Raw genomic sequence first — 27,928 nt, 5'->3', positions numbered from 1 at the left:
TACTAGGATTGCAGGATGTTCTTTAATCCGCATGATTGCTTTATTGTACAAAAAGTTTCCAGTAACAGTAAATTAGTTTTAAAAAAGGACAAAAAAAAAGTCATTTTGGATAGAAGCGCTTCACTAATTGCTTTATTTAAGCACACAAGAAAAAAAGTCTTATCTGACCAATTAGGTTGGAAGGGTTTTATTACCTTCAAGAAGCCATTAGCGAGGATAAAACACTGGAAGCACTTGTGTCAAAACAAATAAATAATGCTCTCTCAATTAGCAGAGAAAGCGGTAAATCCGTTAAATTAGAGTCATACGCTGCTTCACGCCCATGGCGAAGCCAGCAGCCCCCACCCCCAAATTAATACGACGAGAGACAGTAGATTTCAGTTACAATCTCGGGAAAGATCAGGAGCTTTGGCGACCTGACGGTAAAGGCGGACTTCTCTGCTCTCCAGTCCCATCCAAGGAGCCCGCCGAGGACACGCTGAAGGGGGCGGGTGTCCAGTGGCTGAGCCCGGGGATGCCCAGAAGCAGCTTTCCCTGCGGGCCCCCTTCTCTGCTCGCATCCCAGGTGAGGGGAGAGACTGGGCTGGCGAGCACTGCCCCCAGAGCCTGGCCGAGAGGGACGGCAATGGCTGTCCGCAGGAAAAGGAGCCCTGAGGTACCAGGACTCCATTACCACTTTTCTCTTACTTCCCCCAAGGCTGCTGATCCTTCCCTGATGAAGGCTCAAAAGAAAAATACAGTGTTTGCAGGAGCCGGGCAAGTTGGCGCCCAGGCTCTGGGGCCGCTTCCCACTGTGGGACAAGGTCGTGGCAGCAGACAGCTGGGGCTTCCACTGGCACCGCGCCGGCTTCAGACCGCTCGAGAGCCTTCACGTCTATTTAGATCTACTATTTTACCCAAATGGGGTTAGGGGTTGGGGAGCAAAAACCAACCCCAATCACCCCTATTAACTGAAAATAAATATAAATAAATGGTGATCCCTTCCTTTTTTTTTTTTTTTTTTTTTTTTGGTGATCCTTTCTTAAAGGGTCACTTTCCTTCAAGGGTAAGACTGAGCACTTGAAAAGCTTCACCAGGGACCCAGTTCTGCCACTGTAGACCGTCAGGGAGGGAAGAGCTCGGACCCCCACAGCCAAGCTCCTGGGAGCAGTTGGTCTAGGGGAACACGTCGACTCTGCCACTGGATTCAAATCTGCTGTGAGTAGAGAAGGCCTAGAGCTATTCGCAAGAAGAATGCAGAAGCCCCACATTTCAGGGGTGATCGAGGAGGTGGTGGATTCGGATTGGCCGACCTTTTTTCCTAATAAATAACTGTTTGTCAGGGAATACCATGCGATTTCCTGAAATGCCAGGGGCACCTCTAGATCATTCTATAGCCACATCAGTAATAAGAAAACCAGTGGCCGCCTGGAGTCACAAACGACTTGGGAAGGGAAGGCTGGGGCATGGGTTTTAAGACCATGATCTGTTTGGACGACTTGAACCTCTGGACTTGAGTTTAAGTTTCTGGAAACAACTTTCAAGTCAATTCTAAAGAGACATTTTATGTGACTGATCCAAATAAAACATAGCACATTTAATGAAGTCATGCTCTTCTCAAACTTTTTAGGAGAGGTAAAAAATAATGGAAAAGCCACTGAAAATTATACAAAGACCATTAAAAAGATACTAGTGTCTCAAGACCCAATAAAACATGAACTTCAGCTTTCAAAGTTACCATCACTTTCCACATTATTCTACAGTTCCAGGAATATATTCGAGCACCATATTGATAATAGGTAAGTAAACGGCAAAGTCCTGCTTTGGCGATCTGATTCATGTTCACAGAAATGAGGGATTTTCTAGTCCAGATTTTCACAATCTGCGGGAACATGCCTACTTTCTGGGCATGTTAAGCAGCAGTGGAAGAGCCGATAAATCATACCACTGGTGGAACATTTTACTTTGAAATGGAGTGATGTTTGGTTAATAATTTGAGATCCACTAATCCTAAATGGGGTGACCCATTTAGAATGGCCTGTGTGTAAATTCACAGTTCATTAAATGGTGTCTGGTTTGAACAGGCCATTATGTGGTTAGTATATAAGTAATGGATTGAGCAAGGACGGCTGGGGACGAGTACAGGGACACACTGGCTGATTCTGGTGACTTTCATGACACTGCCCATCTTCCATTTGCATGTTTTCATGTGAGGTTGGTTCAAATCACCAACTTTTAAGTTTAGGCGGTTTTGTTAGTAACCCCTTTTGGTTTACAGTAGAAAATGCAGGGCACAGATTCTAGATGAGGAATAGTCCATTTACAATTAATTTAAACTTATGAAGCTGTTTTAACTGGCCCATCTAAATGTGTTAATTAACATCAATGATGGTTTCTTATTTTTCACACTTTGCTACTCTGATCATTAACAGTGATGGAAAAGCTAAATTAAGTTAATGGGGAACGGATTATAAATTCTTAAAGGACTTCTCAGTTTGTTTTCAACTGGAAAATATACAGAGAAAGATGAAGAGGCATTTTTGCCTCTACTCACAAATTTTCTGGTACCAAATTTCTTAAAAACCAGATGGTTTTTAAAAACTTTTTCCAAAAATTATTTTAACATGCCGCTCCGACATGAAGCTAAAAAAACAGCATATGCATGTACAGTATCGACCAGCTTGTGGGGTGCCTGTAAACATTCAACTCATTTTCTCTTTCTAAAAAAAATAGATATTATAACCGATGACACAGCTCAATCTCTGTTCTGCAGCGCTATCAAAGGTCCTTGAATTGTTGACAATGAAGGGAAACCAGAAGCCCATTCCCTCTGCTTGAGCACGACTGCGACGAGGAGTCCAGGCCAGCGCTCGCTGCCCCCACGCGGTCCTCGGTCCACAGCCCGCGCCTCTGCTGTGCCCGCACGGCGGCCGAGCCCCTGGCGCCCGGGAGTCCACGCGGGCGGCACACGCAGCCGCACAGACGCCTAGCGAGACTTCACGCCGATGAGGACAACAATGAGGACAATGATGATGACAAATAATATTAAAATCACAAGCATCTTCCGATTCTTCTTTTGATACTGCTCTGCCTACAGAGAGAGGGGAAAAAGGCCGTCATTTTCCCAAAAATCCAAAACCAAGCCTCGCTTGTTTCCAGTCCTGGGCTTGCAGTTCTACGTGCACGACCGGTCTCTCTGCTACAGGCCACATCACATCATCATAAGCCCTTCCACCAATTCAAGCAAATTGAATCATCGTGAGTGGACGACCTCCACGATGCTGGAGCTACCTCGTGACCTAGTTACCCTGGACGCACAGCGGCGCGGGGCCGGGACCCACCACTAAGACAAAGGCTGGGAGGAGTCCGAGCCTCTGCCTCAGCACCAGGTGGACCTGCTTCTCCTCCTCCTTCCACTGACTGTGATGAACCACTCTTTCAAGGGGAGCCTCCCATTTCTGGACACAGTTGTTCGGATGAACGCATACCTCCTTCACGATGACCTCAAACATCGGGCTAAGGTTACCCCTGCCAGAGTGTAAGGAACTGACGGCCCCCCGGAGTGGTATTTTCTGCCTCCCCTGATGTTGGGAACAAGAACACACTCCTCCTCTGACACAGGAATGGGAAAGCGTGCCCCACGGGTCTCAAGTGCAGAAAGAAACCTCCCTGAGATCATCTCTCGCTGTGCTTCTGCTGCCACGACAGACAGGAGCTTCCAGAGCTCAGCACCCGCTGCACTCCTCACCTGCAAACATCAGCCTGGAGGCCCCGGGGGGCTGGGGGATGGGGGCACGCCCTCAGTCACACCCCTGCTGTGCACAGACACAAAATGCCCCACCTGGGTTCCCGGAGACTGACCAGAGACAGGAGAGTGGACAAGGAGGGAGTCTCGAGGGTGTCGCTCACCACGTCCAGGGATAGCACGCCCCGTCCTTCCCCAGGTGGTGCTTTCACAGGGAAGGACATGAAGGGCACAGCTTGATGGAAACGTCTAAGAATATCCAATCTCTTCCGTTTTACTTCCGTGGTCCCCACCAACCTTCTGACTGGTAGTTTTGTTTCCTAAGTGAGCCTACACACCCACTGGGAGCCACTCATCAACCAGGAGGAAACATCAGGACAGACAGGCTAACCCGTCTTGAGAGTCCAGCCCGTGTGAAGTCGCTGCCAAGGCTCAATCTTCCTCGGATGAGGTTGACTGCCAAGGAAACGGCCAGCCACGCCACTGACAGCAAGGTGACTTGAGAGATAAGACGGAGCATGCTTACTTTTCTAATAAGGAACCCAGAACACCAGGGAAGCCAATACTAAACGATATACTTTAAAGCCCCTCAAGATGATTTATAAAGTAGAACCTAAAACAAAATTTCTAGTTCCCACTAGATTTGTACACTCCCGTAGAGAAAGCTCTGCCCTTTATCTGTGCTTTATTATAAAACATGTTTCGCTAGTTTTTATTTAAGAAACTTCAAAACCAATGCATAATTCAACAGCATATCAGGAACTGGGTATTACAGAGTGGGAAACTCAAGTTAGTTATCACTCTTTTCATACACAGGCTTGGCAGCAAAATGAATCTAAATGCTCAATAAGCCCTCTGCCTACCCGAGGCAGGCCTTTTCCTTCTACCACGTGTTGGAGTCTCGTCCACGCCCTGTGCGGCAGCGAGCACACAGAAGGGAGAGTGAAGGGTTCCTGGTCGGACCTCGGTAGGTCTCCCATTCTGTAAACCTGACATCATTGTCAGACGGGGCCGCCCCTGCCACAGAGAGCAACTGGCTCCAGAACAGCGACAGAGCAGTCCATTCGTGGACTGGAAAAACGCTCATTATACGGCTACAAATATCACGGGGTCTCAAAGCTACAAGGAAATGGATAGAATTTATTTTATTTGCGAAGTATTAGCATTCCTTTTAAAGAAAACATGCACTCAATTATATGCGAGATCCACTCGGCAGCATATGTATGTTTCTCATCACTGATGACAAGATTTCTAAGACGCTTTCCGGTTATTTTCAACAAGTATCACGAAAGATATTCCGGAAATAGCTACCTTATTAGCGAAGAGTAAGAAAGCTACTCTCACTTCAACAAACCATTCTTTTCTCAAGGTAGCTCACAGAGATACTGCGGTAATTAAAAGGGAAAATGAGATTTTTATCTGCTCCAAAAGGATCCTCCACCAGCAATTCATCAGAAATGTGTCACAGCAAGAGACCTGAGTCAGCGCAACAACAAGTAGACAGAATGTTCAACACACGTCTAGCAAAGACCCATTCCCTTGATTTCCTACAACAAGAAGATTCAAAGAACGAAAATAATTTATGAAAGGAAGAAGTGCCCAATTCCTTTATAATTTCCTGTCACAGAAGGGACTTCTCAGCAATTTCAAATCCAAGCGCCAAGCGCCCCTGGAGTCACTCCCTGCAGTAGGGTGACAAGGCCCCCCGTGGCTGGCGCCGACCACACTGACACAACGCTCCCGCACGCCTGGCCACCGAGAGCCCCTCCTCTGAGTCCTGGGCATCTGAGAGCAGCTCCTCAAACTCTCAGCTGCGGAAACACACGACATTACCTTGTGAAGCTGTTTCAGGCCATCTTCGGTCTTGATACAGGACTGCTCAACATTATAGTCAATTCTATCAAGGACTGTACCCTGAGTAAGAAATGACAGTTACAGACGACCAACAACCGCAACTGGGAACATGGAACTGCAGACATCATTATCCACAGGATTATCTGTTTTACTTATCCGCTGCTGGAAAGGTACACACGGAAAGCTCTGGAATCCATCATCAAGCAATATTAGGCACTCAATGGCAGAGTGCCGTGTAAGTTACAATAAAGTCTAACTCATGAGAAAGAAATACGGACAAATTGAGGTTTCTTTTTTGGATTTAGCCACTCTAAGATATGCCATACTCAGACTTACTGGGGTTTTAAGCAATATACGGTTCAGTGGAAATAGGCTCTGAGAGGCGAAGGGCTGACTTCTGTGTCCATGTGCTGCTTAAATACTTGGATTCAAGTAAGCAGAGAACGCTGGTTAAGCTAGACCCAGTTATGATTAGGCCTGGAAATTGACTATCACGTCTGTAAACGTCAACACGGGTTTCCATGGGTCAGAGCAGAGATGGTGAGCTCCAATCTACCATGTAAAATTACACGTTTGCCTCAAGGAGAATTTTGTTTTTAATTGTTTAATCTGTCGGTTCAAACAGAAAGAAGGGAACACCAGGCTATGTGGAGGAACAGGGCTCTTAATGGAACATGCTGTATCAGAGGAGATAGCAAGAGCAGTTCCTTGGGAACCGCAGGAGTAATTACTGTAACTAGATCTTCCATGGCCTCAACACTCCATTGTGCAGCTGGTTGCAGGGGGATCAGGACCCAAATCCCTGCTGGCAAGATAATAAAATACCCTAATCAGATTGTAACAGTGAACAAACAATTTAATTCTACTTGAAAGCTAGTGGTTCCAGTTGCCCTTACACAATAACCTGCCAAAATTAGAAGGGAAACCTTATCTACTGCCAGAATCATTGCTGAGTGGGGGCAGAACCCACCAGACCCCCAAAGTAGGGTGGTCCCACGAGTGTCCTTGGAGTATGGGCAGAGAATATGAGACCTTCCACTGATATTTATTTTTTACTCAAAAAAATAAAAGGTTATCAGTAATTTTATAGGGAATGACATTAGTTACGCATATAACGTGCACACACGTATCTATGTAAGGGTATAAGCACACACACATACATACAGACGTACACGGGGGGAGTAGGGTCAAATTTTGTTTCCCGACACAAATGCCGAATCAACAGTTTCCAGAAGGGCCAGATGTCACGGCAGGAAACGCAATGATGAGGAAGGTAAACCACGTACCTGCTCCACAATCATCGCTCCTAAATCCCTAAATATTTCATTCAGGTCTGAAATGGACTGCACGATCTGGCGAATCTCCCGCTCCCTCTCCTCCACCATCAGTGTGTTCTGCTCCACCAGCACCAACTGGTCATCTGTAAAACCCTAGCAAAACAAAAAGTACAGGATTTGTATGTTAGATTCTCTTCTCCCCCCACCAGAAAGGTATGGTGTACCATTGCAGATGTCATTAAAAGAATGAATTCTGAAAATACTTCTATAAAGCACATAAACACAACACATAAGCACTTATTTTTCCCTCACAGGAAAGATCCAAATTCCTAAAACAAGCAGGATCTAAAGCACTAGGGGCCAAAGCAGGGGACACAAAGAGAACCCCTGTCTGCAGCTACACAGGGCTGAGCAGCAAAACCACCGGAAATAACCCTGCGCTTCTCTGGGTTCTTCCCAACGTGCGGTGTGCAGACTGCTTTCCCGAAGGTTCTGGAAGGCAGATGACAAGGCCTCCTCGCAGCCTACAGAAAGGAAGAAACAGTATGGCCCCCATGACTGTTCTTCCACCTGCTGCAAAAACTACTTGATGGATGTACAAGTCAAGCCGCGCTGACCCACTGGCATTGCACAGAAGTTACAGGTCTATGGAGAGAAGGAACAGAACGGAGCGCAAACGCACAGCAGTCAGTCTTGCAGCCCCTCACGTACCCGATCGTAAAGAGTATTATCGTCTCCATCATCCATTAGCAGTACTGATGTATCAAAAAAATGCTGGGCTCTTTCCTCCCGATTCTTCATGCCTGTCATAGACAGGAATTCACTTTACTCGAATATGTAAACCATCCTGGTTACCGTTCCACCATTAAAAAGGGGAAATCTAGAGTAAAACTCAACAGTCAAAATGGAGATACTCTCAGCTTTAAAAGAAGCCTATCTCCAACAGCGGTGGGGGGAGAATAAAGGGTTATAAACAGATAACAATATGCAAGCACTGGGGGTTATTCAAGACAAAAATCACACTATAAATGTGTACAATTCACTTGCTGCCAAGTGAGTGACAAAATGACACTTAAAACCATCTGAGAATCTCTAAGTGAGGCAGAAATATTTAATCTAACTGCTGTTACAAAACATTTTTTTAAAAAATCAGTATTTCTCTCTAGAAGCATCTCTAGTAACAATTCCAAACAGCCCTAATCAAATTTTAGAAGTAATGAAATTAAAATACAAATATGCCAGTTGTCAGAGGGAGGGGGAACTACTTTTTTTTTTTGAGTATGTGGGGGTATTATTGATTACAATGGCAAGAAAGGAAAACCCAGCTTATGAGGTGATTCAAATGCGGATGTGGCCAAAACCAGACTTCCCACTGTCTGGAAGAAAAGGTAGGCTGAGTGGGTCACTAGGGCCAACCAGCAAGCAGCCAGTGGTTCAACTACTCCCAGAAAAGGTTTTCAGGCACTCAAATACTTCAGTTGTTATGCAAATATAACGCTTTCCTGTGATTACAACTTATTTCACCTACTTGTTAGCAGCTCCCCCCCCCCCGGACCCAGCATCTGGAAAGCCACAGGTTGTATAAATGGGCTTTAAGCTGGACACAGAGTAAGCTGTGCTTTGCTGCCTGTGAGCTATTCCCACAGCCCGTTCCTGGCCTCGGTCTGGGCAGCCTTTCACGTGGGGGCAGAGCTTCCGTCTGCTCTAGAAGATGCGCAAATGTGCCCAAGGGGTAACGATGGAGGGGAGAGGAGGAAACGGAGATCTAGCAGCAAAAAAGAAGGATGGAAACAAAAAGTGGTCCGCGGCCCTAGTGCTGGAACTCTGAGGACTCGAAATCCCTTAAAGCAGCCCGGTGACACTCACGTTTGAGGTAGCCCGACTGTGCGCGCCTGAAGCTGGTGGACAGCTCCTGCAGAGCCTGGGCCAGGGAGGCCACCACGTTGCGAAGGAGCCGCTCCTCCTGCTCGGAGCAGGCCCTACGGGCCCGGTTGGGCAGAGCCTGCACCGCTCGCTGGCACCTGTGGAAGAGCTGGGAGAACAAGCCCACGGCTCACAGCAGGCCGGGAGGGAGCCCCGAGTGCTAGCCCCTCCGCACTCACGGGTCCCAGAGACATCAACTGCTCTGTGCACACAGTCGGGCGTCGGGCAAAGGGACCAGATCAAAGTCATCAGAGGCCTCCTTTACACCCGCAGAAAGACTGAACCAGATGTGAACAGAGGCAGGGCGCAGGGCACACGTTCTTAGGCTCCGTCATCACGTGTTGCTCTGTTGTTGTGATCGTCTCATTTAACCCCTATCACCACCTTGGGGCAGGTATTAGTATTACTGTTCCCATTTTATAGATGAGAACACCAGAGTCTGAGGGATTCGAAGAGAACCACGGTGTTGTTACCCTGCTAAGATCCAGGATTCGAACATTCCAACACCCAGGACTTTCCCACAGCACCTGGCCCCTCTACTGGTGATCAGAACCAGGAGACATAAACAAACAAATGTAAAACACTAAAGTTCACACACTAGTCATTATTATTTAAAAATTACTCAAATTGAACATTGTACAAGGAATTTTTCCAGGATACTGAGTTCCTCGAGGATACTAATATACTCCAGTCTAGGGCAACAGCTCCCAATCTTTTCCAATTATGAGGACCATTTTTTAACATGAATAATATGAATAATTTGTAAGCACTAGTATACAATAGAAGTTACACATTTTAAAATCAGTCCATGGTGGTATCTATCAGCAACAGAGCAAACAGTCCCCATTCACTAAGACACATGCTGCTTCTTGGGGGAGCTCAGGGCCTCACGTCCCTTTGTGAACTTGGGGTTGGGAAGTGCGATCTGATTCCGAGTCTGCAGCACGTTACGGCTTTTGAGAGGGTCACGAGAAGGCTGGGAAATGCCCGTGCCCACCTGGGGACCCATTTCCGTCCTCACCTGAGTGATCTCTTGGGTGGTTATTTCAATGGCATGCTCTTGCTCACTGCTGTCATCCAGGGTGGGTCTGTTTAAATGCTGGTCATGAAGGCTGGCTAACTCCTTCATCTTCTGTTTGATCCGGCCAACATCATACTGTATCTAAACAAATGAAATCACCAGGACTCCACTGATGCCTGCCAGGCATCTGTCTGCCTCCTAGACAATTAGCTACACTTGAGTACAGAGTTCAGGCTTCAGCCAACTTGTAGGCTCACTGATGCGTGAGCAACTTTTAATCCAAATACCACTCCTCGTTATACAGCATTTCAACTTCTCTCTATAATCCAGGTAGTTGCTCCTAACGCCAAGATCACTGACACACACACCCTTTCTTGTGGTGTGTGAACTGGAATAAACCTAAAGCAAAAGATTTCCAGGGACATGCATCCAAGTGTAGCCAAATCAGTTTTTATGGCAGGTATCTTAACAAATATCGGCATCATAATCACTTAAAGAAATAAGAAGTATGAAACTAACATTCAACTTACTTCATCCACTCCATCCACCCATCTAGGAGGGGACCGTTTTGTGACACCAACTGCTGCTTCTGGATCTAAGCTAATGCCTGACACCAGAGCCATACGGTCATCAGCAAGCTACAGGGAAATAAAGGGACATTAAAACAAATTACTCAGGTTCCACTTTGACAAGCATATTCTTACACCCTCTTAAATGTCGCTCCCTAAGAAGGCAAAAAAAAAAATGTAGGAGTAAGTGCACTTGCCTGATCATAAGCTTGCTCTGATACTGCTAGGATTTGGGACTGTTTTCCTATCTTTTCATGCACCAGTTCTTAATTTTCTTGGACATACTTGTGAACATGAATTTGACTTGATCTGGCTATAGAAATGTAATAAAGAAAATCAACAAAAGATCCTTAACAGAAAGACCTCTTAGTACTAGTACTACTACGTATGACAAGATGGCATGAACCTTAAAAGTTAATGCGATCAGATTCAAGTTTAAAAAAAATACTAGGCTACAAATGGAACTCACACAAAATGTTCAATAGGAGCAAGGTTCACTTACACACATTTAGCTTATTTTGGAAATGGGGCTGATCCAGTTATCTTGGTCACAAGATCATTAACCGTGTGTTAAAATGTGTGAAAGAACTGCCTAAAACGATTAGTAAATTACCCACCATTTGGCAAAAGCAATCCTGAAAAACCTCAATGCAATCCTGACTGCCGCTTCCTTTCTTCAGCTCAATGTCCACAGGCAACGTTTTCACTTATTTTGAAATGATACCGAGAGCTCCCGCTGATTTTCCCTGTGTAAGACACTGCCTCAGAAAGCCTTGAAGATGGGGAGGGCGATCATAGGTCTGGCCTGGTTAAGCTGTTCTCTTGCCTGGATTAAAGAATCTTGAGGTACCCTCCGGAGCTCAGAATTTATAATTGCCAGTTTCCAAAGACCCAAATGATGATCAAAAAATAATGCAAAACAGTATATAAAAGTCTTGTGCAGGTAATACTTTGTAAATTTTCTAAATCATACAGCAGAACTGGGTGAAGAATTTATATTGCTTTTCTTCCCCCTTCCTTGCATTTATCTAAATTTATTTTTTCATTCATTCAGCAAATACTTGTTTGCTTTTCTAATAAAGGAACAAGGCAAAATTTAAAAATCCACAGATAAAGGGAAAAAAAAACAGAACATAAGGAACAACCTACATTAAAAAAATTCTTCAAGTAATAAGCCCTAAATCCTGAACAGTTTATAGCAAAATTCCCACAGGCAAACTGGAGTCTTGCATCTGCTCCCTGCCCCCCACCACCCCCCTCGCCCAGTTTTGCCCCCGTGGGCTTGGGGCATTCTGTGTGTTCACGGATCACACCACGTGCAATGACCACACCGAAGGGACCAGAATCCTCATAACTGCTCCCAGAGCATCTGTGAGTCGTGATTAAGTCACCAGCATTCTGCCGCCACGTGGACCCTACAGGACCACAGTGTCATCTCAGGTCGTAAACAAATGGTGTGTCATCCAACCTGCATGATCTGGGGCTCTGAGTCCATGAAGCAGTAATCCTCAACCACGGCCACGCTGTTTGTTTTTAAGAGTTCCCTAATAGGGATCTTATATTCTTTTTATTGTTTTAGTCCTCACAGAAATTAGATGAGCTAGGAACTATTATTCCAATCTATAAATGAGGAAATTGAAACTCAGAAAAGTTAAGTAGCTTGCCCAAGGTCACAAAGCGATGATGGGACAGATTAAAACCTGGTCGGCTGACTCCAGAAGCCCCATCTACTCCATAAGCTGCCCATCACTTTGGCAGGCCCGTGAAATATAACTGCAATTTGCTAAGAAAACAAATCAGGACAACAAGCCTTCAGATTGAAACACCACCAGGAAACAGAGTCCTCAGCCCCAGTCCCCACCAGTGGGACCCGGGACCACAGGTCAGGCTCCCAGGGAGCGCACATGCGTCAACAGAAAGTGGCCTCCCTCACTGACCCTCCGAGGGTGCGGCCACGAGGGTCAGACCTCACCCTAGACAGAGCAGGAACAGACAGCGAGAAGCAGAGCTGCTTATTCCTCAACCTCCTGCTCCAAAGTCACCAAAAGGTATGCAACCTTGTGCAGGGCACAGTGACCAAGGGACCAACCACACACACAGCAGGTGCTGGACACAGAGCTGTGCGCCCACTGGAGCAGAACTTGAACCTAAACCTCCAGCTCTTTATACAAAGCAAAACCCAAAATTGCTAAGGTACCTCTTCATGAGCCACACTACTTCCACGATACCGGCTTATTATCTAATGCACTATATTTTATTATGGTATCATTCTCAATAGAGTAATAATTTGCTTTATTTATGGCTTTTAAACTCATGCTCTTACTTTGTACTGTTTTTACAAATATATTAAACTAGAAAAGATACAGAGATGGTATTTATCTAACTTTATCTGGATAGTAATTAGTATCACTTTATCTGAAACAAATGAGAAATTGTCCAATGAGAAAAGTCAGTTGAAGTGGATTCACCTCTTTTAAAGAGAGTTGTGTTCCCCCACCCCAATGCATGTAAAGTAAGACTGGGGTAAACACAGTCTCTTTAAATGTTCTAAGGAAGCCTGCTAACGAAGAGACCCTTACCCGAAGGGGACAGATGCCAACACACCAAGCTGGCCCTAGCATCCCCTACACTGCACCAGGGTTTTGCCAACTTGAAGTGTGGGAAAATCTGTCCCCTTTATAACACAGAGTATAGCCATAGCTCATCATGAAAAAGAAATGCAGCAGTACTCAGATGAAATGTATCATTTATCTTATCAGTATGATTTTAAAATTTAAAAAACCATGTTCTTTTGAGAAGAGTAAACATAATCGAAGAGAAATGTCAATTATTTGAAACAGGAACAAATATGAACATTAAAAAATATATTTTAAATGCAAAACAATCACCCTTTCAGTTTCAGAAACCTCACTTCACATTTGAAAATATGTTTTCTTATTTTTTTTAAGACCCAGGACATATCAGTTTTCAAGCTGCCATTCTAGCTAATACAGGCTTTAAAAAATTGCCAGATTTTTAATTCTCTTTACTCATCCTTGCTGAATTTCAACTTAGTCCCTTCTCTGAATATAGGATACTGGTCTTTAAAGCTTTTCTTAAATGAACTTGTGTTTCCGAAGTAAAATACCTTCCCCTATTTTTTAAATTAAAAAAATTTTTTAGTAAAAACTGTACTTATGAGAATGAAGAATTTCAGAATTCTGGTCTCTGATTTGTGGCTCTGTCCTCCTAGAACTGTGGGGATGTGCGACCCTAACCTAGGGTTGCCAACACAGGAAAATTCCAACAGAAGCTCAAAACAGCACACCCAAAAGGCTTCTTACTAGTCTCACTAAAGTTATCTTTTGCCCTTGATCCACTTTAGATGTTGACATTCGTCCCTTTAAAGAGCACCAGACAGTATGGACAAGTTCTTGATCTATGGAAGGAACGCGCACACACACATACTCTTATAAATCTGGCTGCTCCACATACAGAGCCTCTCCACTCTTCGAAAACCCCGCCTTCACGAGAAGGCTGATTTAGTGCACGGGAAGATTAAGGACACGGCAAAGCCTCTGCTGAGATTAGCATAGTCAGACACACTGCCCTCCCACCCCCCACCCCACATCTACAAAAAAAATAATAAACTAAGTTCAGTCATAATGCGTTGGTAACAAGAAACAATACTGACAATTCTGGGTTGTTTGTGGCAATGAACATTTAGAAAGTCTAGAAGGGACGCTGAAAATTACAGCCTGGCCACTCTCGCTTCCAGGTGAGACGATCTAGGAGCGCGTATGATGAAGTCAGGCCACAGGCATAACTCGGGGGGCTCAGACGGCTCGAGGACTTTGCTGATAAGACAATCAGGCTTAAGAAATCTCAAATTTTTGAGGGAGTGAATAAGCACACGGATAAAAGAGAATCAAGGGATGTCAGCACTCCTGTGTGCTTTAAAAAATCTGTGGTAGTTTTAAAATAGTGATTACTTTTCCTGGTTATGAAACAATAAATGTTCAAAACATACACTTTTTTAAATGTACAAAAAATATAGAAAAAAAACCTCAGAGAATCATACCATCCAGATGCAAATGCTGCTAGTTTCACTGATTTTCCTTTCTTCTCCTTAAAAAAAAAATCAGTAGGGAGCAACGGTGGCCTGCGTTGTCGGTGCTACCCTTCCACTGAATTGATCTCTGTACCCCAACAAGTCTTTGGAGGGGACTGCCCCCCTTGTACAAATATGGACGCTGAGCCTCTGCCTCCTCCCCCCACCACCGGCTCCCCCATGAAAGAGACTTTCTCAGCAAGTGACCCGTGGGCCCAGCCTGTGGCCTCCGTGTCCCCACTGTATCACTCCACCCTGCCCAGGCTATGTGGTTTGAGAACTTGACATTTACTTCTTGTAATGTTTTATTATGTCCTATTATGAATTTTAAAACCCAACAGCTTGGGAGATGACTTTGTTATTGGAGGGGAAGTAGATTAGAGCAGGGAGCAAAGGAGAGGGCCAGATCTTCTCTGGGTAAGAGAGTAAATGGTGGGTGGGCTTCCTCCTTAGGGATACCTCACTTGGTACTTCTGGAGAAGGAAGAAGAGCAGTATCCCCAGGGTGCAGATTTCCAAACTGATTTAAGCAGGAGAATGACGATCTAATGTGGACCCACTGCAGGATGCCACCAGATGAGATGGCTTTACTCTGGGAGACCCAAGGGATGCAGTCAGGAAAGTCTGCTCAGGCCTCAACTACAAAGGGGTGGGCTTCCATCTACCTCATGCCCAGAACTGGGAGGTCACTCTCACTATCCCCAGAAGGCACTGATTCAAAGCCCCACTGCAGCTCTGGTGAAGCAAGGCTCTGGACACCATTCCCAAACATCCCCAGCTCCTAACTCAGCACCTGGGGACTTAATAGTAATAAATATACAATTATAATTAGCTGAGTAAATAAAATACAATTCTGGAAGCTACACTTCATAAAAGATACAATGGTTCTGGACAAAGGACATGAAGGACCGAGTGAAGTGCTCAAGAGGACGAGGTGGCCACGTGTACCCAGAACGGAGACTGGACTTTGAGTCCGGAGAATTCCAACAGCATGTGAGCTGTGTGTGGCAAAGGGGCTCTCCAAGCAGGGTCTCTGGTGACAGAATGTGGAGAGCCCCTTTAAACACCCAGAAGCCGGGGCGCCTGGGTGGCTCAGTCGTTAAGCGTCTGCCTTCGGCTCAGGTCATGATCCCAGGGTGCTGGGATCGAGCCCCGCATCGGGCTCCCTGCTCCGCGGGAAGCCTGCTTCTCCCTCTCCCACTCCCCCTGCTTGTGTTCCTGCTCTCACTATGTCTCTCTCTGTCAAATAAATAAATAAAATCTTTAAAAAACAAAAAAAACCCCACCCAGAAGCTAAGAAGAAAACTGTTAGTTCCTACAGTGGAAGTAGGAAAGACTGGAAATTGGCTCAGAGGGCAGACCCCTAAGTAACATGACTTTAGATATGCCCCTCGTGTGTAAAGTGGTCAATGCTTCTTCAACCTACGTTGTTCTGTTGTTATTTGTCCCCCATGGCACACTTCCTTTTGGGGGCCACAAGCCCCACATCTCCAAACTGTTCAGGAAGGGGGAACATCTATTCTACAAGGCCTCCTCTTGAAGGCCCCAGGCTTTAATGCCGTTCGAGTCTGGGCAGCAAACCCATGGGCATCCTGCCCGCCTCGCCCCAGAGATGCTTCACTTCACTGTGTATGCGCTGCAGTGACTTCTTCTCTCTCCTGGGCCCGGGGCCCAGGCCCAGGCCAGGTGCTGGCAGGGAGGCCACAGTACCTGGCTCAATGAGCTACCAGCTTAAGGGTAGCTGTTTTTAAAATCCTAATTGTTTTTTAATGACAAAAGTAATACATGCACGTGTTTTAAAAATAGATATCCAACCTAAGAAAAGGGCAAGCAATAGAAAGGAAGTTTCTCCTCCATCCCAGACTTTTCCTGCAAGGTGTCCACTGTGAACTGTTCATTGTGTCTCTTCAGAAATCTTCTAAGTATACACAAGCGTCAGTGTGAGTTCTTCTTCTCAAAATCAAGAACGGAGAGAGCGGGAATCACATCGTGCACGCCATCTGACACCAGACTCCTTCGCACGTAGCGATGGGTCTGGGAGCTCAGTCGGCTGCGGCCCTCAGGGACGGGCTGCGCTCTTTAAGAGGGATGGAGAATCAAGATGCTATCTATCTCGTTTATTTAACCAGTTCTCGATGAAGGATATTCAGGTTGTTCCCCGTCTGTTGCTATTATCAACTAGTTAAAAAAAGATTTTAGAGCTTACGGGTAGATCTTAATCTTCTAGTTAGGAGCCCCACCAGTTCTGAAGACAGTCACCCTAATCCCAGCTCACTGGTCAGACTTCTAAATTGAAACAAACAAAACCAACCCTCCCCCCCCCATTACTCTTTTTAAAAGGTCTACCCTCAGGAAAAATATTTTTATCCCTTCGCCGCTGAAACGAGTAACGGAGACACAAAATGGACAGCCACAGTTCAATCTCCTTTTTCCTCGACCCTTTCATTCGAGCTTCTAGAATAAAGTGCTATGAATAAGCACCCTCTCCATCTTCCAGGTGAACTGTTAGTAATTCAGGAAAAGGCCAAAAGTGTGCTGCTGGGAAGGTGGCAGAAAGCGGGCCCTGCAATGCCAAGCTCAGGGAGCACACACGCTGGGTCACTGGTTTCACCCCAAACACAGGGGCTGTGAAGCCTCCTCAGCAGGTCCACGGGGTCTGAGCCCTCCTTCCTTCGGTCCCTCCCCAGACATCATGTCCTTCTGCACTCCACATGAGTTACACACATAATCCTAAAGACAATCCGGTTTTTTGGAAGTTCAAGAAAAGGCTCAACCTTTACTGTTGCCAAAGTTGAGACACTTCTAAGAGCAGTAAATAATAGTTCCTTAAACCCTTCTCTAAACCACCAATTTACCTGGTGTGAAAGCATTATTAAATAAAGCCTGAGGATTAAATTGTTAAGCACAACAATTATAAGTAATCAAAATAAACGTTAAAATATATATAAGCTCTATTAGCATTCTGTATATGACCAAAGACTTCAGAAAAAAACAGACATAATTTTATTAACTAACATACAAAAATATTCAAAACACAATACCTCATCCAGCTCCTGAAGAGATATGTTTTTCCCATCAGTCCCATCCAGTTAGGGATAGCAAAGAGAAAAGAAGGATGGGGACAGACAGATAAGGTATGGTCAGTTGAGAAAACACTTTGATCTTAAGCAACTCAAAAGTTAACTAAAAATAAAGAGCCACTAACCCAGACATTTAAAAAATCTCCCCCTTTTGATTGTTCCTTTTTTTTTAAAAAAAAGCTACATCAATATACATATTTTTTTAATTTACTGTGATTGTTGTTTCGGCGAATGAGATAGGAAACAATAAATAGTTGTAAAAATTAAAATACAATAAAGCAAATAAAATACACTTGCTTTAATTTCACTAAAATATAATGCCAATCTGTTTTATAAATATAAAATATCACACACAATATTCTAAATTTCCCTTAGGAAGATAAAATAAGAAAGCAAAGCTAAAATGCAGTTTTACCATGTCAAGTAAGTGCATATTTTAGCATGTAAATCAGCCCTACAAATGCAGCAAAATTAGAAAATGAACAACCCACAAAAATCGTCCATGGCTGTATTCAGATAATATTTCAGTGACCACGTATGTAAGGTCTCTACAAATTCAATCCCGCAGACAGGGCTTTATCCGTGGTAATAAGCAAGCCGAGAAACCATTCTTCCCCGGAGAGAGACACAGGTGGTAAAAGAAAAGAAAAACTCTTCCCATTTGCTTGCCATATATTATTATTAGTCTAGAAAGCACATAGTTATTTATAAAGCTATTAGAAAAGCAAGTAAACAAAACAAAACAAAAAGATAAGGAGAGATTTATTTTTTAAGGGGGGTAGGACGGAAGAAGCACCGGCAGCCAGAGGATTAAGTTTCAATTTAAAACTAAAGGTCCTTTTTCAGATCAACATGGTGCTCTATCTTCTGAACAGATATTTACTAATGATGGATAATCTAAACAACTCGGTCTTCTTTTCTTTTCTGCAGTATTGATCAGTGAAATAATTAGTGGTAAATTTCAATAATCAACTGTGTGGTTTTTTTTATGCTCAGCAGTAAATTTAGAAAATTAAAAAACATAACTTCCTTATTTAAAAATTAATAGTGCAAATGAAACTGGTCTATCAGGGCCAAAATATTATTAAACAATGACAGTAATAAAAAGTGTAATCAAGCAATATTCCTCCATGTAAAAATTCAATTAGCTGACATTATAGAAAGCTGAAAGTCCTCTTCATTCCTCCTACAATTTGCTATGAGAGCAAAGAGAACTATATTTATATACACACCCTGCCATAATAGTAGTACTGGAAGATTTTAATAGAGAAGATAGTGTCAAATGGAAATCTGATTTAATTACCTTTTACTTTAAAAAGAAAAAAAGAAAATGTTTGTATTTTTTAAAAGCTTTAACATTTTCACCAAGAAAGCACTGAAATGTTTTTCTTAATAAAACAAGGCACAGGGCAAACCCCTAACTTCGGTATCTCAGTCTGTCCATCTGACTGTTCTGCAGCAGGTCCTTGGCATCGAATCTTTGAACAAAGTATTACGGCAAACCTCGGTTAAGATCTCTGCTACAGGACAGCCTGTCCTCTTGGATTGTTAACCAAGCACACACCCTGATCTTTTGGTTTCTACAATTATTAGTTGATAAGAGGTGAAATCAGAATCACAGGCTAGATAAGACTCTGTTGCAAATAAGAAAACTAAGCTTCAAAAATGTATAAATCCATTTCCCAAAGTCCCAGAGCTTAATGGCTGAGATGAGGACAGAGCCAGGTGTTCAGGCCTCCTTCCACCCCACCTACCAGCATCTTTAATTTTATTAACAATTCAGGGAATTACTAGCCATAGGCAGCTACTACCATACCACATCGGGAATTAAATTCAGAAGGTCATCTTTTCAAAGAGTCGCCCCCGCCCGCCCCATTTTGCTACTTAAAAACAGAAGGCCTTCAAAACTCCCCCAGCCACCAAATTACCAGAAAATTCTGTCAAGACCCAAATTAAAACATTTAGAATTACCATCAGGAAAAACCAAAATACAGCCAAGTGAAAATACGCTGCTACACATCATCACCTTCTAAATCTTTATAATGTCTAAATCTAGGTTTCTGACCTGCCCATGGCATATAATCAAGCAAATATTGAAAACTCCAAGCAGCATGTGTAATTTATAGTCTAAAGAACTTTCTACATAAAACTGAAAAGTAAGTGGAAACCCATCTGTGTTTACTCAGGAAGTCTGGGAAAGTTGAGCAAACGGAGTTGGAAGCACAGGTCTATGCTATAGTGCTATTTACTTTATTTCCGTTACTGCCCAAATAAAAGTTTGCTTCACTTTTATCCAACAAAGTACCCTTATTCTCAAGTAAGCCTCACTGCTCAAAGGGAATCTTTAGAGGCAGGAAAGCAAATGGATCTAAAGAGAAATATACAATGATTTCATACTTGGATTCTAAAGACAGAGAATTAATTTTCCAACAGACTCGGTGTCGACTAGAACCTTCAATATGCTGGTAAAAATGGACTCTGTATGGTTGTAAACGGAGATACGGAAGATGCTAGCCTAGTGTAAGAAAAAGAAAAAAAAAAAAAAAAGATTTAAACAATGGGTCCTTCCCGTTTCCAGGATCTGCACCACGAGTCCTGGAAAGGCAGCCAGCACTGCTGTGGCCCAGTGGGTTAGCACAGGGCTCTGGGGCCAGGGTCGCCGAAGGCCCCATCCCGGCACCCTGACTCGCCAGGTGGGCGACACCCCTGCAAACCTTAGTTCCCTCATCTGTATCATCAGAAAAACAACAGCACCTAGGTGACAGCTCTGTGAGGATGAAATGAGGCTGCACATGGAAAGCGCCCACATGCCCACAGCCCAGTGCCAGGCACACAGGAAGCGCTCGGTAAATCTTGGCAAATATTACAGTCAAGACTGAAGAAGGACTTTAGACTTCTTACAACCTTAGTTAATCCTGAGTTATCTTTTTTCCCCCTAAAGCACACAATGTTTTATTAAAAATAATGTGCTAGTTTCAAACTAATCTAAGACCAATTAACTCCAGCTTCCATTTATAGATTATGCATTATTTTCAAGCAGAGGATAGATCAGGCGGTAAACCCTAACGAGTAGCTCCAATTCCTCTATTAGATCCATTCCCGATCAAAGGCAATCACACACGTCCTACAGCACCTAATCAGATCGGGACAGCAACTCAACTACTTTCCATTCATTCATTTAAGACTTTACACGTTTTTTGGAATGATTATTTTACTTTGTAAATTCATTTCAGCTCCTTAAAGCCAAGCTGCCTGTAACTGCTTGAATGAAGCGGTGCCTTAAAACCTGCACTTGGCCAAAACAACGTCAAAGTTATTTCTGCAAAGTACTGAAGCTGCTTCCCAGGATTTCTGCGTGACACTGGGCTAATGGGGCACAGTGATGTTGTTGACTACTCCTTTTCAAATGAAAGCTAGGGCTGTGTGCCTGGGTCAGAAGAAACCGTGTATTGAAACAGAACTCAAGAAAGCACTGTTGAATCCATACAGCCCCTAGAAGTCACCTAACTCAAACCCCTCAACTTATAAATAAGGCAAAAGATGTCGGAAGGGTTTAAAAAGCTTGCCTACAGACACGTTCTGGGTCAGCCGCAGAGCGCGACGTAACCCTAAATTCCCAGACTTCGAGTCCAGCGCTCTTTCCTTTATTTCACACCTGCCCTGAGGCACAACAGTGATGGGGATGCGACACTGAGGCCCAAACACAGTGAATGAGAAATGGCAACCACTGCATTGTGCTCCATGTCTAAAAATCAAACCCCAGTCTGTTTCTAACAATTAGTTTTACTAGTACCAATACAAGCAAAAACACAATTAAGTAGAATTTTGTTCGGCTCTGGGTGCTAAACTTGAAAAAGCATGCAGAAACACTCGGTTTCATTCATAGGCAAGAAACTTAACCAGGCTGCGTGAGCCGGGACTGCTGAGCTAGAAAAAGCTCTCGGCAACGCAAAGGCTGCAGGGTTATCATGCAGAAGAAGGAAGAGGCTTCCCGTGTCAGAGACCCCGAGGGCCAGAACCAGAGCTAGGACCACAGGATACAAGGTAGAGTTGGGGTTCATACGGGCAAAGACTTTTTTTGGTAGCACAAGAGGTGGAATGAACGGCTGCTGGAATTTCCTACAGCCATCACAGAACGTGGAGGCATTGGGGTTATCATAGAGGGGATGTCGGGTCAAGGACCTTTAGGTCTCTGCTGGCCCTGGGGACTTTGTTTTGTCGCTGTACATCCTCCTTAAATTCCTGCTTAGCTGTGACATATTTGTCTGAACGCTGCACAAACCTCTTTTGGTATGCATGTATGTTGGTACACACAAGCCCACCGTCACCACCACCCAACTTGGGTTTTTTTCCCCCCTCAAACTAGGATGCAAAAAAAAAAAAAAAAAAAATGCATGTTTAAGTTTCTTGAATGATACTGCTTTAGGTGTACTTTGTTTTGAGGTGTGTGAGATACACACATGCATACAACTTGACAATTTCCACAGCTTTTTACTTAAATAAGGATGTGAATGTTCAGATTTAAAACTTGAAAAAAAAAAAACCCCAACCCCCCTCCAACCTATCAGTTCAATGTGATTTATCGATTTATTTTGGGTTGTGTGTGAGGTAACAAACACACACTGAAATCAACATCTGCAGCTTTTTCTTCTAACTAGGAACTAGAAATTTCAGGTTATGATTTTTTAAATTAAGTTAAACTCTAACATTTAGTTGCTTCCTTTTTAATTACCTAAGTTTTACATATTTATAAACTGTGTCCTTTTATTTTACTCACGTTTTTAATGACCTGTATATCTTTTAAGTTTTTATTTATAATTTTTCAAACATACAGAAAAGTATGTAAAATGGTATAATGTCACCCCACATATTCCTCAATAGGCTTAACAATCAGTAATATTTTGCCTTATTTATTTCATTTATGGGGGGTTAAGGATATAAAAAAGTGGCATTTTAACACTTTACTACTAAACATCTCAGTAGGTATCTCTAATAAAATTAACAAAATTAATTATAATTAATTAATAATTTCTTAACATCACCTAAAACCCAATCCATGTTCAAATTTAACAGCTATGATTTTCTTTGATTTGCTACATGGTTTTGAAATTTGCAGTTCATAAATGAGGTGTTAACATTTCTATGAGCTAAACATGCAGTGAAAAACACTGCCTAAGTTATTTGATAAAGTTTTAAAAAATTGTGTTAGACATGGCTTTCCCCCCAAAATGTTTATAGCACTTTTCCAACTTCCCCAAAAGTCGAAAGAATTATACCCTCTACTTAGTCATGTTAACATTTTGCCATGTTTGATTTTGTGTGTGTGCAGAATAGTTTCTGTTGAATCAATTGTAAGCAAACTGAAGAAGTAATACTTTGCCCCTAAACGCTTCAGAAAAATCTGACATGCCCTGTGTTTTTTTAATGTGCACAATTAAAAATATGAATCTGTGTTTTCTTTTTAAATTCTAACTTAAGCTAACCATTTTTGTTTAATTGCAAATTCTATTTTTTAGATCCTCTGAATTGACTACAAGGGTATTTTACATGATCTGACTGCCTACAATATGAGAAAGATTTCAAATAGACTAAGCATGTAATATTTTAAATGGTAAAATATATAGAAAATATTTTTAATGTTCTGACTTAGATGTGTACATTTAGTCTGATCCAGAAATCTATTTTCAAGAAATTGTCTGAGTTTGCTATACATATCTGTACCTTTTGTTGACATATCTATTTTTCCAAATTGTATACTCCAGCTATCCATATTTAATTATCTGCCTTAACTTATACATATATTTTTTAATTGCCTAACTTAGAAAACCATTTAAAAAATCTGTTTGACTTAAAGATGCACTTTTAAAAAGCTGCCCGGCTTAGACAGCAGGTTTTTAAACTGTCTGACTTAATGATTAATAATAATAATAATAATAAAAGTTTCATGTTACCCAACGGTTCAGGGTGTTTTGAACCTTATACGATTAAAAATTTAAAAGCAAACAACGTTCTTCAATAAGTTAAAACCGGTAACTTAGAAAAATTAACGCGAGTTTTAGTTCTGTGGGGTTTTTTTTCCCCATCAGGAGCATAAAATCAAGCCATGTAAGGAGTATGAAATTTTTACATCTTATTTGAAAAGACTAAAGTTCCATTGAGGAGTTTTATTCATTCGGTTTCTACTCTCTAATTCTTGGCTTATTTCAGCACCTTCTTTCCAAAATCAGCACTGGAATTAGCCCGTGTCCATTTACACTTATTTCAGCATAATGCCATTTCTTTAGTTAACAAATGCAGAAAAAACCTTCAAGTTCTTAAGTAAATAAAAATCTAAACACATTCCATCCCTGTTTTCTATGCTTTTAGACCTGACTTTACACGATTTTATTTCTCAAACTATTCACACGGCTTAAAATAGCTTTTCTATAGGAGCAATACGGCCAAAGACATTTGCTACTTGTGATTTACAAAAAAGGAAAAACCGTCTCTGTGGATGCTCTTTCAATAACCAAGACACATGACATGATTTTTCTGAGGCATTCAGTAAAGTCATAAAGGAAAAAAATTAAAAAGCAGTATGGTCCCTAAGGGGTGAAATAAGTGTGAGATCCCCAAAGCTGTATTATTTCAAGTATAATCCCTGAGAGTCCGGTTTTGGGGTGGCTTTATTTCCCTCCTCCATCAAGCCTGTCTCCTGCCTGTCTACAGCAAGGAGCCCCCCCCCCATGCCAACTAGTTTCATAACTTCACTTTTCAATTTAAGGTATTCCAAAGCTAATCGCCTTGCATAGACCATCCGTACCCGTGTCCCCTTATCTGTCAGAGCGAGAAAGAGCAAGAAACTGAAGCTCAGAAAGGGAAAGCAGACCTCATCAAAAGCAAACAAAACCTCCTCAGTCATCTTCCCAGGCACTCCCTAGAACAGATTCTACCACTGGGCTAAAGAAAGGTTCACGTTGATTAAATAAAAAAACCTGTGCTGTTTTGAAGGTTAATTTTCACACACACCCTGTTGTTGTTGTTGTTGTTGTTTTGAAAAGTTCGAATGGAGGGAAAAGCTTAATTTCCCGTGTGGGAAACGGAAAACGAAGGACCTAGCACCTTACAGTCTCACAAACGCGAGCCCCCAGGAAAAACAGTGGGGCAATTATTCACAGGGAAGGCGGCCACACCGAGGGCGGTGAGGCCATTAAAAGAAAACGGGTGGGGAAAACAAAAACCAACAAAAAAACCACAACAAAACCAGAAACAACACACAACACACACACACACACAAAACCCCACGGCTTCCTCATTTGGGGGAGGGTGTCGTTCACTTGCAAGGACTTGGGTTCTGCGGGCCTGCAACCCGGCCCTTAGGACCAAAGTGAGGCCCCGTATGGCGGTGGGGGGGGGGGGCCGAAACGAAAGGAAACGAAAGAAAAAGGCTTCGGAAAGGCCCCCGTCCCCCCGAATCCCCGTGCTGAAACGTATGTGAACTGGAGGCGGCCGGTGGCGCCGTGACGACCGCGGCGGGGGTGGGCTGCGGGGAGGGCTGCGGAAGTGAGCAGGAGAGGGCAAGGCGGAGGTGCGGCGGGGCCGGACACGGTCTTCTCCGCGGCCCTGCACTTCCGACCACTCTGGGTCTCACTGCTCTTGGTCTTCTTTTAAACAGAGAGACAGACAGAGACGGACAGACAGGCAGAGCCGCGGTGCACACGGCGCGTGTGTCGGGGAGGCCGCCGGGAGACTCACCGCAGCGGCGCTACGTGAATGCGGAGGGCTGGAGGTGGTGTGACTACTCACTTGCTCGGCTAACAGCTGCCGGTTTTGGATGGAATTGTTCCGCAACAACAAGAAAGCGTCGGTTAAACGCCTGGTGGCCATGTCTCACCCTTTGTGACCCCCCTCTCGGGCCCCCGCCCGCTCGTAGTCCCGGTTTATTCCCTTCCTTGCTGCTGGCCGGGCCCAGGCGGCGCACCCCGCACAGAAACCTCTCTGGACAGGCCTCGCGCCCAACCGGCGCAGCCCTGCGCCTCGCCAGGGCGCGGAGACCCCTCCCCAAATGGCCACCCAGGCTTCCCAATTGTCTGCCTCCCCCCACTCAAGGCCTGCCTTCGATCTCCAAGCACTCAAATCCCCCCAATCCTTGCCTAGCGAGCCAGCGTCCCGGAGACCCCACCCCAATCCAGCTCCGGATCTACAAGCGTCTAGCTCGCCAATCCGGCTCTGGACTGGGAGGCCCTGAAGCCCCCTACCCCCTTTGGTGTCTGAGACCCCCAAGGGCCTGTGCCCCCTACCCCTAACTTGGCTCACACGCGTCCAGGCCGTGCCCGGAGGCCTGCCTCTGGCTCCGTTTCCCCACCGAGGCCTGGCCCGGGCCTCCTTTGGGCAACCCGGGACAGGCCTGGGCCCTCAGCCCCAGGGGCGCCTGGCCCTCCCTTCCTGGGCCTTGGGGGGGCCCGCTGAAGGCCCGGGCCCGACCTCCTGACCCCTCCCCTTCCTGGGCGGCCTGCTCCTCCACTGCTACAGCGGCCTGCCGGCCTCCAGGAGGGCAGCACGGCCTGCCTCCCCGGCCTCCTCACGCCTCTTCTCCGGCTCCCTCCATCCCCGGATCTGACTGCAGCTCAGCCCCGGGCCGTTTCCGTGCTGTGGTCCCGGGTTCTGGCGTCCCCCCCGGCCCTCTTCCTGTCCGTCCCTCGCGAGGGCCCCCCTGCGACGTTCGCAAGGCTTGCTCGCAACGTTCCGGGCGCGGGAGCTCCCTGCCCCCCTGCCCCAGGGCGCGGGAGCGCTCCGCCCCCTCCCGGGGTGCCCCCGGGGCGCCCGCTTCCCCCTTCCCAAACTGGGCCCGGCCTCGGGGAAGCGCACGAGCCGGCAGGCCTGAGCCTCAGAAGCGTGGCCCGCCGGCTGCGAACCGCCGCCAGGGGCCTCGGCGCGCACACTAGAGTGGAGTTGAGCGGCAGGCAAATTTGGGCCCCGGCGGAGGCGAAGTTCGAGGCGCGCGCGGAGCTGGGGCGGGAGAGGAAAGGCTGGAGACGACTGCCTCTGGAGGCCGAGCACGCTTCACTGCAGGCGGCGGCTCGCGCTCGCCTTTTTTTTTTTTTTTCCAATTCTGAAAAAAGATGTATCCGAAAAACAACGAGGGAAAAAAAAAAAAAAAAGGCAACGGCCAGAGCTCCAGGCCGCCTGGGCCGCGCCGCCACTGGCAGCCCGGGGTCGTGGGGGGCGCCTGCCCTCCCCGGCCGCCGCTTTCTGTAGGGGGCACTGCAGGGTTGTAGAATTCCAGGTGGAAAAGTTCCCCGAAACTTGCACAGCCCCCCACTCTGCGCCCGAACGACTTTTTCCTGCCGAGTGGGCCCGGCCCCGCGCCCCACGCACCCCCCCCGACGAGGCCCCCGCGCCCCGCTTTCCCGCGCTCAAGCCGGGCCGCGCTGCGGGCCGCGACCCCGACGCGCCGCCCGAGGCCCCGGGGCGGGAGGCTGCCGGCAGGGGCTCCGCCGGGCCGCGCGGGGCTCGAGCCTCCCGAGCCGGAGCGCGGCGAGCAGGGGCCAGCCGGGCGGCCGAGGCCCGAGCCCCGCCGAGCGTCTGACCCGGGGCCGCCCCACAGGCGCCCCGAGGCCGAGGCCGAGGCCGGAGCCGGGCGCCGTCTGGGCCCAAGCGGGCGGGGGTCGCGGAGCCGCGTGGCCGCGCCTCCTCGGGGCCCCGGGGTCGGGGGGGGTCTCGGGCAGGGCCGAGCGAGCCGGGAGCCCCGCGGGAGTGCCGGCGGGGCTCAGCCGTGGGGTCCCCGCGGCGGGAGGCCGCCCCGAGACCCGGAGCGGGCCCTCACGCCTGCATGTGCTCCTGCCGTGACCAAACTTGGCACACGCGTGTGTCCTCCGAGCGTTCCCGCGTGCCGAGCGCGGCGCGGGCAGCGAGAACCGGCGGCCGGGGCCGGCTCCCCGGGCGGCGGCGCCGAGCCAGCGCGGCCCAGACCGCCGGGGAGCCCGCGGGGTCCCGGGCCGGGGCAGCCCACACGTTTCCATCCTTTTCTACAGGAGAATGTGCCTGTGCGGCGCTCATGGGGCGCAAAGCGAACGTTAAAAACACCGCTGGGGAGTATAACAATGCAAACGAGCGAAGGGATCGCGAGCGCCGGGCTGGCGCGCTCGCGGCGAGGAAGGGGCTGCGGCCTGCAGAGCCGGGCGGCGGGGGGCGCGGGCGAGGGGCTCCCGCGCCGCGACACCCAGCCTCGCAGCCCGCCCTGCCCGACCCCGCGGCCTCGGCCGGAGGAAGACGGCCGCTCCGGAGGCACCGGCCCCGACTCGCCTCGTGCGGGGAAATTCGGGGAGCCGGGGTGCGCGCCCCCGGGCTTCGCGCCTCACTGCGGGAAATACTCGCACGTTTGCCGAACGCGGGACAGTGCTGTCCCCACG

The 27,928-nt window shown here is 46.2% G+C and overlaps 1 protein-coding gene across 15 annotated transcripts; it reads right to left on the bottom strand.

The window, feature by feature from the left end:
- Positions 1-18: 18 nt before the first annotated feature.
- On the bottom strand, positions 19-26,183 carry STX16 (syntaxin 16). Of its 15 annotated transcripts, none has more exons than XM_035025466.1 (9): positions 25,272-26,177; positions 17,499-17,510; positions 10,330-10,437; positions 9,800-9,940; positions 8,722-8,887; positions 7,567-7,658; positions 6,865-7,008; positions 5,558-5,638; positions 19-3,070 (listed from the first exon to the last, which is right to left on the bottom strand). In XM_035025466.1, exons 1-9 carry the CDS (start codon positions 25,401-25,403, stop codon positions 2,966-2,968), a joined length of 981 nt encoding a protein of 326 aa, XP_034881357.1. In that variant the 5' UTR covers positions 25,404-26,177; the 3' UTR covers positions 19-2,965. The 15 variants fall into 15 exon arrangements, with proteins under 15 accessions (XP_034881357.1, XP_034881364.1, XP_034881359.1 ...); XM_035025473.1 differs by having other exon boundaries at positions 25,323-26,175; XM_035025468.1 differs by adding an exon at positions 10,566-10,681 and having other exon boundaries at positions 19-5,638; positions 25,323-25,402.
- Between the last annotated feature and the right edge of the window lie 1,745 nt (positions 26,184-27,928).

The sequence above is a fragment of the Mirounga leonina genome, unplaced genomic scaffold (genome assembly GCF_011800145.1).
Source record: "Mirounga leonina isolate KUSES-001 unplaced genomic scaffold, KU_Mleo_1.0 Mir_195, whole genome shotgun sequence".
NCBI classification, from domain to species: Eukaryota; Metazoa; Chordata; class Mammalia; order Carnivora; family Phocidae; genus Mirounga; species Mirounga leonina.
The sequence above is the reverse complement of the archived record's forward strand: the minus strand, read 5'-3'. Positions and strand labels throughout refer to the sequence as shown.

Excerpts from the sequence above, each read along its gene's own strand:
- STX16 (XM_035025462.1), bottom strand. The coding sequence starts at position 25,403 with ATGGCCACCAGGCGTTTAACCGACGCTTTCTTGTTGTTGCGGAACAAT. Across the intron at positions 8,888-9,799 it reads CCACCCAAGAGATCACTCAG|CTCTTCCACAGGTGCCAGCG; the intron begins GTGAGGACGGAA and ends TTGTTCTCCCAG. Across the intron at positions 7,009-7,566 it reads ATAATACTCTTTACGATCGG|GGTTTTACAGATGACCAGTT; the intron begins GTACGTGAGGGG and ends TTGTTTTGCTAG.